The sequence below is a fragment of the Papaver somniferum genome, chromosome 5 (genome assembly GCF_003573695.1).
Source record: "Papaver somniferum cultivar HN1 chromosome 5, ASM357369v1, whole genome shotgun sequence".
In the NCBI taxonomy this organism is placed as follows: domain Eukaryota; kingdom Viridiplantae; phylum Streptophyta; class Magnoliopsida; order Ranunculales; family Papaveraceae; genus Papaver; species Papaver somniferum.
Genome location: NC_039362.1, coordinates 56255773 through 56265517, shown reverse-complemented (window position 1 = coordinate 56265517; position 9745 = coordinate 56255773). Strand labels below are relative to the sequence as shown.

The window sequence follows — 9745 nt, the reverse complement described above, 5'->3', positions numbered from 1 at the left end:
AACAGACCCTGGATTAGTATGAGCCACCATTGCACAAAAGATGGGTACATCCTTGTAGCTGTCTTCATAATTACCAAACAGATCTTCTAAAAGAAGATTTCTAGCCTTCCATGCACAAATATAAGGTATATTGATGTTATGAGTTACAAAAAAGTCTCTTGCAATGTGTTTAGGCTTTGGAATTAAGGCCCCAGCTGTCTGCTTTAACTTCTCATGTACCACATCTTTTACGAACTCAGGATCCGCGGATCTGTTAAAACTCTTTGGATCCGCAACACAAGTGTGTTCTACTGGTTGTTCCATTGCAGCCTTAATGAAGTCATTATCATTCCTAAATTCTGAATTCATTACACTCATTTGTAAACATATGAAGCCTTTATCATCAGGTACAGCATGCTCCCAAAACTTAAACAAGTCTTCATTTGTAACCAAATACTCAGGCAGACATGGGTCTATGGTCCAATATAAATTTGGAATTTGTGTTTCATCAAGATGCAACTTAACACGCAATATCTTCTCAAATTCCTTAAGGTCAATTCTATCTCTATCCATGTGAGGGAATAGCAAATTAAGTTTACTATTCACAACAAACACACTGATATCTCTATATGGATAATATGTATGATCACTGTAAATGAACAAACAAAATAAAATTCATCAAATTCCACACTTCACACAGAAAACCCCTAAAATAAAATTCATCAATTCATCAAACACACGAAATTAGGGTTTTAAAAATTCCACACTTCACACAGAAAACTCATAAAATAAAACTCATCAAACACACGAAATTAGGGTTTGAAATCGTACCATATCCGCTGCTTGTCCTTCCCCTTATTCTTCTTCATCTTCAGCTCCCCAACCCTTTACTCAGACACTAAACCTAAGCAAAATCCCGCTGAAAACTGACCCAAACCCTAATTTCTTCCACTAGAGAACAGAGCGGACATAGAGCAAGAGAAAAAAAGTACAAGAAAGAGAAACAGAAACCTAAGAGAAAACCCCTAATTCAACTCAGAAAAACGAAATTAGGGTTTGCAATCATACCATATCTGCTGCTTGTCCTTCCCCTTCTTTTTCTGAATCTCGATCGCTCCCCAACCCTTTACTCAGACACTAAACCTAAGCAAAATCCCGCTGAAAACTGACCCAAACCCTAATTTCTTCCACTAGAGAACAGAGCGGACAGAGAGAACGAGCAAACCCTAGAAGAAAAATGAAACGATACAAAGTTGCAAACTGTTTTCAATCCCACGAAGGATAAAATAGTCATTTAGCCTGTGCTACGTGTAATAATCTCGTGCTCGACATCTTGAGCCGTCCACATAAGACACGTGTAAGTAATCTGGACAAAGTCAAAAAAGTTTGACCAATCATATGGGTCCAAGACGTTAGTGCTAACGGTTGTGGTATTAAATAAACTCTGAAAAAAAACGGTGGCAGTTTCTTGAATCGGGATTTGCAAGTGTGGCAGTTTGTTAAAATTCCCATATATGTATATACAGTAGGCACCAAGTAATTCACCACTATTTTGTCTGGATGAAATTAGCTATACACCTGCAGGAAAATAGACAAGCACATTTTTCTATTTCGTGTATATCTTAATCTTAACCCCACTTGGAACATCAGTTCAATGCCCCCATCATTGTGGCCCTCCTCCAAATTCTTTCTCACTCTCTGATCTCTTCTCTATTTAAAAACAACAATAACCCACTACTTTCTCCATGCACTTTGTCTTCCACACTCCCAACACCACTTGCTCTTGTGTTATTGGCTCATTCTCCATCTCTCTCTCTCTGTCTAGAAATCGCTCTTTCTCTCTCTCTAGTTTCTGGTTAAATCTTTGTTCTTCTATCTATGCTCTATCTAGTTATAGTTATCTAATCTATCTTTTTAGTCATCTACAATTCATGGCTCCCATCACTTGTCTCTAAAACATACTTACTCTCCCCCTCTCACTCCCTCTCTTTCTATCTCTAGATATCCCCATCGTATATAACCCATATCAGTTACCTGAAAATATACAAACCATCCTGACAAATCTCTTATCTATTTGTCTATCATTTGTAATCTCCTGTTATATCTCTTCGAGCAGGTCTGTCTTAGATACCTCTAGCTATCTTGTTTCTGACACTTTATTACTGAAAACTGATCATATCATCATTAGATACTTCGTATATACCCACCTTTTCAATTGCATTTAAAGATCATCATCATGTCAAGCAGAAGATCACGTTCGTCCAGACAGTCATCAGGTGTTTCCAGGATCAGCGAGGATCAAATCAATGATCTCGTTATCAGGTTACAACAGCTTCTTCCTGAGCTTCGTAACACTAACAACAGAACCTCAGACAAGGTATAAATACAAATGCACCAATGCATTACTTTTTCTTTCTGTTTTTTTGATGATAATGCATTATTTATATTCTCGTCCATTTATATATATACTTCTTCTACTTCACCTACAAGCTTAGCTATAATGTATATGTATAAAGATGATTAATTTGTGTTTCAATGTGATCAAACAGGTATCGGCTTCTAGGGTTTTACAAGAGACATGCAACTATATCAAAAGCTTACACAGAGAAGTTGACGATCTTAGCGAGCGTGTAACAGAGTTATTGTCAACCTCAGATACTAGCAATGCTCAAGCAGCTATAATTAGGAGCCTTCTTATGTAATCAACACATAATATAAAACTCTATTTTGTTACTTCTTTGTTAACTTCTTGTTTTCAACTGTTTCTTCTTAGTTAGGTTTTTTGTATCTTTAGATACGAACTGAGAAGGTTGAATTATTGGATTCCAAAATTCCATCCTTGTTAATTATGTTTAGTGATAATGATTAGGGTTTTGTGTAATAAAAATATCTCTTTATGTGTCTTTAATCGATTGATTACGTTTTCGTAATTTTAAAACTTATGTTTCGCTGAAATATTAAACTGACTTGTCATAATATGTTTCCTTGACTTAAATAAAAATACATACTTGAGTTAGGCTAAGCCATGCATTTATTAATTTCTTTGTGTACTTCACACTAGTAATTACTAGCAAGTTCAATTTTAAGATTATCTTATCAATTAGTTGACTCTGTCTTACATTTATAAAGATTGCTTCTGAAATATTTGATTCCTTTTTGCATGCAATGTATCCTAATTTTTATTAACTTAATTAAATACCGTAGAAAAATGAGATTTTGTGCAAGGAGGTATTTACATAAAAAATCTGACACAAAAAGATGTCACATGCAAGCAAATGCTCATTACACGAAATGTGGAACCATAGAGTTGATAAGTGAGGATTAAGTGTACAATAGAATGGTTCAATAATCCTCAAAAATTTATTTCTAGCTGTAGAAGACGAGTAACAATTGATACTATCTAATACATGTAAATTGGAAAGATATTTTTTTCCGAGTAAGAAAAAGAATAAGAGAGAAGAAGATTTCATTAACCAAGAAGGGGAACAACATTACATAGGCTTAGTGTTCTATTTATATAAGGGAGAAGGGAAAAACTCTAGTACTCTAATGGACCGCACATCCATGGGCCATAGGCCCTATAACACTCTCCCTTGTGCGGTTCAAAAGCGGAACTTCAAATGTGTTGCCTCATTAAAACCTTGACAAAGAAAACCCAGTGGGACAAAACTTTGACGAAGGGAAAAGAGTACAACGTGTTGATAAAGCTGGCCACCTCTCTTCAGAAAAACCTAAAATATAAAAACCTTGTGGGAAAAAGATAATTTCAATCGGGGAGTCATAACCATGGTGTTGCTGTTGTCTCATTAAAAACCTTGCCGAGTAACAAAACTCATTGGGACAAAATAAACTCGGTAAAGGGAAAAAGAGTTCAACAAACACTCCCCCTGATGTCGACATCATATCATCAGATACTCCCCCTGATGCCGCCATCTCCCCCTGATTGCAATCAAGGGAGTTCGGACAATTTCCTTAGTCCAATATTCTTTACGTGTTTTTCAAATAAGGACTTAGGAAGTGACTTAGTAAATAAGTCTGCCACATTCTCATCAGACGGTACTTTGTTGACTTGAATGTTTAAGAGACACTGTTGTTGCTGATGTAAAAGAACTTTGGTGAAATATGTTTTGTATTATCACCCTTGATATATCCTTCCTTCATCTGTTCGATACAAGCTGCATTATCTTCATAAATACATGTTGGCTCTTCAGTGGTAGAATTCAAACCACTAGTCCCTCGAATATGTGTAATGATAGACCTTAACCATATATACTCACGAACCGCTTCATGTAGGGCAATGATCTCCGAGTGGTTCGTGGAGGTAGCTACAAGAGTTTGCTTGGTCGATCTCCAGTATATCGTTGTGTTCCCTATGGTGAATACATAACCAGTTTGGGATCGAGCTTTATGTGGGTCAGAGAGGTACCCAGCATCAGCAAAACCAACCAAAACATTATTTGGGGTTTCAGTGTAGGGGGTTGCTTTAGCAATCCTCCTTTCGTCCTCATAGGGATAAAATAGACCCATGTCAATGGTTCCTTTAAGGTATCTGAATACATTCTTTATACCATTCCAATGACGCTGCGTTGGCGCTGAGCTATATCTAGATAACAAGTTCACTGAGAATGATATATCAGGTCGAGTACATTGCACTAAGTACGATAATGTGCCTATTGCACTTTGGTAGGGAGTTTCAGCTCCGAATAACTCGTCGCCATCTTTCTTTGGACGAAATGGATCCTTTTGCACATCTAAACTTCGACCAATCATGGGAGTTCTAGCAGGATGCACCTTGTCCATATTGAAATGCCTGAGTATCTTATGGACATATGCAGACTGGTGGATTAGTATTCCACAGGCTCGGTGTTCTAGCTCAAGTCCTAGACAAAACCGAGTCTTTCCAAGATCTTTCATCTCAATTCAGATTTCAGGTAGCTTGCGGTTTCTCTTATTTCATCAAGAGTACCTATTATGTTCATATCATCAACATAAACAGCTATAATTGCAAATCCGGAACACGTTTTCTTTATCAATACGCATGGGCATAAATCATTATTTGTATATCCCTTCCCAATCAAATAATCACTTAGGCGGGTATACCACATCCGCCCGGATTACTTTAATCCGTAAAGTGAGCGTTTCAACTTAATCGAAAACGCACTCCATGGATTAGAGTTACTTGATTCGGGCAATGGAAGGCCATCAGGAACTTTCATGTATATCTATGAATCTAGATCCCCATAGAGATATGATGTAACCACATCCATAAGCTGCATTTCAAGTCCTTCTGAAACTACCAAGCTAACTAAGTAGCGGAACGTTATGACGTCCATTACGGGAGAGTATGTTTCTTCATAATCAATTCCAGGGCGTTGTGACAAACCTTGCGCCACAAGGCGAGCTTTATACCTCAAGAATTCATTCTTCTCATTACGCTTTCTAACAAATACCCATTTATGTCCTACGGGATTTACACCTAGTGGGTTAGCACCACCGCACCAAATACCCGTCTCTTTGTCAGTGAATTTAATTCTTCCTGGATTGCAACTTCCCATTTAGGCCAGTCTGCTCTTTTTTGACATTCTGTAATAGAGCGTGGTTCGATGTCATCGTGCTCAATGATCTCTTGAGCTACAGTGTATTAAAATGCATCATCAATCTGCGTGGAGGATCTTTCCATCAATACGTATGCACTCTCATGATCCATAGAGATTTCTTTGTTCTCTGAAATCATTTCAAACATCGGAGCGTCCTCCAGTATTGATTCATGGACATAGATGTAATCAGAGACAATCTCATGAGAGGGTGTTTATGGGTGAAAACTATTTCTGCTGTTTTTGGTAATTTTGGGTGTGTGTGGATGAGAAATGAATCTAAACCCTAAACAAATGCACTGCACGGGAGTGCTTTTGATTCGAGATATCAATCTATACAATTCTGGCCTAAACCAAGAAATGGTCGTTCCAGACTTGCTTCGGTCACAAAGTGAAGGAGATGGGGTTGATCTTAGGGAGGGAAGCGAAGAAGGTGTTGAGATTGTGAAGGTGTTGGCTGTTTATGACTTGTATCAAAAAGCTGAACTGGCTTGCAAAATGAAAGCTATCAGTTCTGAGTGTTTTCTGGATACCGTGAAAACACTTGATTTTCTCTGTGCTTGTCTCTTGTTCGTGTTGTATGGAAAATAGGTGAAGGACCTATTTATACAAGTCATTGAGCGCAACCCTCATCTCGTAGGAAGTGGAGTGATGGATTAGTGGGGTCGTGTAGAAGTGATGATTGTTACACGATCACGTCTTTGCTCATTTCTTCCATCACCCCTAATCGTCCATGCCTCCTGACACGTTCTTGTAATGGCACGTTGCACGCTGTAAACCGCCAGACCAATACCCCAGTAAATATCCCCCAGTTTGTGACATGCTTGATGTCTCGAATGAGTGGATCGTGGGACCCACGGGAAGTAGCATACGGTGTTAGGTTAAATAACTAAGTTATTTAAGAAATCGATATTCATGAAATATCGTGCATGTTATGCATCGCAAACAATCAACATGTATGAAGCATCGATGTTTTAAAGCTTGACCGAATAAGTCACGGATCAAGCATCTTAAAATAACATCACATCCAACCATCTTCGAGTGATTGTTTGGAGGCTGCATAGGCAAGCCTTGCTTCGGCCGATCACTCCTTGTGGTAGAGTGACGGACGGTGATCACCAAGATTTCTCATTGGCCGTTTAACCTTTAATCTAGGCTTTCCGACCAAGCTGGCAAAGTTGTACGAACGAGATGATCTGCGACACGCGTTTGCGACCGTTGATGGATTTTAGGGTTTTAAAGAGGTGCGCAAGTATCACTTTTTGGCTTGACTGAAATCAAGCATGGACACCTCTTTTGGTGGGACCGACCGGGTATGCATGTAGACGGCTTGCCGGTGTACAAGTCCATGCCACTTCGTCTTGTAGAGGTGCGATCTAGGCCACTCAATTTGTCTGGCAAAGATGATTGGTCGTGATCGATTTGCGACATAAATACATTGTCGTGAAGTATTTGGAAGTCGTGTCGACATGGCTCCTATGAGCGCGCGTTTCGAGGCGTTCAACCATGGTTGGACTAGGCCGATCTTACATGCGCATAGGTGGGCCCACGGTGATCTCGTTGATACTCTCGGGACCTCTTAAGTCTATATCTACATCCTCCATCCAGGCTTGTGAAGATGGATGGTCGTGATCAAACTACGGCAGTTATGCAATGCCGCAAACCCTAATTAGGGTTTTGAAGCAATCACGCGTGCATGACTTTGGCCAAACGGTTTGGCAGGCTATGCTCCTCCTTTAGGGAGACCGACCGCGTGGGGCCCACATTGGGCCGGCCGAGAGCATATGTATACCTGCCCGATGGTCATAGGCGCGATCTAAGCCATCCAAGTATGCTTGCGAAGTTGGATGGTTGTGATACGCTAGTGGAATTTCCGCGACCCTTTAAGCATCACGCCAGCCTCTCTTCGAGCAAACGTTTCTTGCTCTATGGATAGGCTGTGAGAGAGTCGGTCAATTGGTGAGAAGTGGGCCTGCCAATTTGCATGCCAGCACTTCACCGATCGATCACGGGACGATCCAATCCGTCCAACTAGGCCAGGGAAGTTGGACGGTCGCGACCTCTTTTAAGACCATCTTTGACATCCTTGCTCGTACGAGCTTCTTCCAAGCCTCTCCATACCAGCTCAACCATCCTACTTCAGGCTGGTGTTCGGTGGTTGTTTTGGGGCATAGCATGCGTTCGACCAACCAAGGTATAAACAGGCCCGCTGGTGGTCATTGCGGTGATCGCCTGCTCCTGCTATGGTTCGTCTAGGCTATTTAAATTATGTGGCCAACTTGCGTGGCCGTGATCGTTTCTGAGACTGACACGGACATTCCAGATTTCCTTTAAGGGATTAAACTTGCTCGATCAGGCTGATATAAGCATGCTGATACGAGATTCTCTTTGTCAGAGAATGGTATGGCCTGTATGGGTATTTCGTGCATGCCTCATTATTGACACTTGGAGATTCGTTTTACTCTGCTGAGAGTAAACACTCAGTCGTCATTCCGTGCCAATAATGAGATTTCTGCTGAGTACAACACAGGAAATACAAGGCAACTCATACATTAATTGATAATGCTATAAATTCACGGAATATTTGGGATGGTTGCTACATGCACCATTCTGGGTGAATTTTGTACATTTATTGTATTGCTTCGAATAAAACGAAGAGGTACTCATCACTTATCAAACGGCTTTACCCTTTGCAGGATGTCAGCGCATTAAATTTGATTTTACAATTTTAGCCCTGAACTAAAATCCACCATCAACAGAGGGATTATCTCAATTGATGATAAATGGATCGGGTTGTGCCTTACTCACTCTTTTCTTCCTTGGGTGAGTATCCATCGAACCAGGTGGTCTTCCCCTCTTCCTTTGGGGGTCCACGGCATCAGCTACATTTCCACCAAGTGTAGGATTGACACCTCTATATAAGGTGCCTTTTCCCGTATTCGGGATTTCTAACCTTGCAGGCACGTTTGCAGCTGGTATGTATGATCTCGTCACTTTAGCAATATCAGTGAATGCATCAGGCATTGAGTTTGCCACATTCTGAAGATCAATAATTCTTTGCACTTCATTTTCACATTGTGAAGTGCGGGGATCAAGATGAGACAAAATGGGGACACACCACGACAATTCATGTCGTTCCCTTAGGAAATCCTTTTCCATACCTCCCCCTAACGACGGGAAGGTTGTCTCATCAAAGTGACAGTCCGCAAATCTAGCGGTAAAGAGATCGCCTGTCAAAGGTTCCAAATAGCGGATAATTGTTGGGGATTCATATCCAACATAAATATTTAATCGTCTTTGGGGACCCATCTTAGTACGCTGTGGGGGCTTAATAGGCACGTATACAGCACAACCAAAAATGCGTAAATGTGAAATATCAAGCTCATATCCAGTTACCAACTGGTATGCAGAAAATGGTTGGCTAATAGTGGGTCTAAAGCGAATAAGTAATGTTGCATGTAATATGGCGTACCCCCAGGCAGTAATAGGTAGGTTGGAACACATAACCAATGCCCTAGCTATCATCTGTAACCTTTTGATGGTAGCTTCTGCGAGACCATTTTGAGTGTGTACGTGGGGTACAGGGTGTTCTACGTCAATTCCGATAGACATACAAAAATCATCAAATCCTTTAGATGTAAATTCTCCAACATTATCAAGTTTGATAGAATTGATTGGATAATCAGGGTGGTGAGCCCTCAAACGTATAATTTGTGCTAGGAGCTGTGCAAAGGCAGCATTTCTTGTGGACACATGTGACCAACGGGTCGAAGCATCTACCAAAACCATAAAATACCTGAATGGTCTGCATTCTGGATGTATAGGTCCACAAATATCACCTTGTATTCTTTGTAAAAATGGAATGTTTTGTTTTGTATTTTTAGCATAGGATGGTCTCGCTCCTGTCTTTGCTAAAGAACAAGCTTTGCAAAATGAGTGGTGTTCTTTTGACAAAGTCCACGAAGTAGAATGAGAGAGAGGTTGCACATCAGTTGCTTTAGATGACAGTGGTTGGAAGACGTTGTTACTTTGCATTGTAACTGTCTTTTGTCTCATTTTACTTTTCACTCGAAAGAAAGGATGTTCGTGTGAGTTCTTTAAAACACGGATCATCATATCACGACCTGGGTGCCCCAAGCGGTCGTGCCAAATCTTGTATAAGTCACTGTTCA

At 40.3% G+C, this 9745-nt stretch overlaps 1 protein-coding gene across 1 annotated transcript; it reads left to right on the top strand.

Moving 5' to 3' along the window:
* Positions 1-1759: 1759 nt before the first annotated feature.
* Positions 1760-2808, top strand: LOC113277432 (transcription factor PRE3-like). Its single transcript, XM_026526530.1, has 2 exons — positions 1760-2356; positions 2529-2808. Exons 1-2 carry the CDS (start codon positions 2216-2218, stop codon positions 2679-2681), a joined length of 294 nt encoding a protein of 97 aa, XP_026382315.1. The 5' UTR covers positions 1760-2215; the 3' UTR covers positions 2682-2808.
* The last annotated feature ends 6937 nt before the right edge of the window (positions 2809-9745 follow it).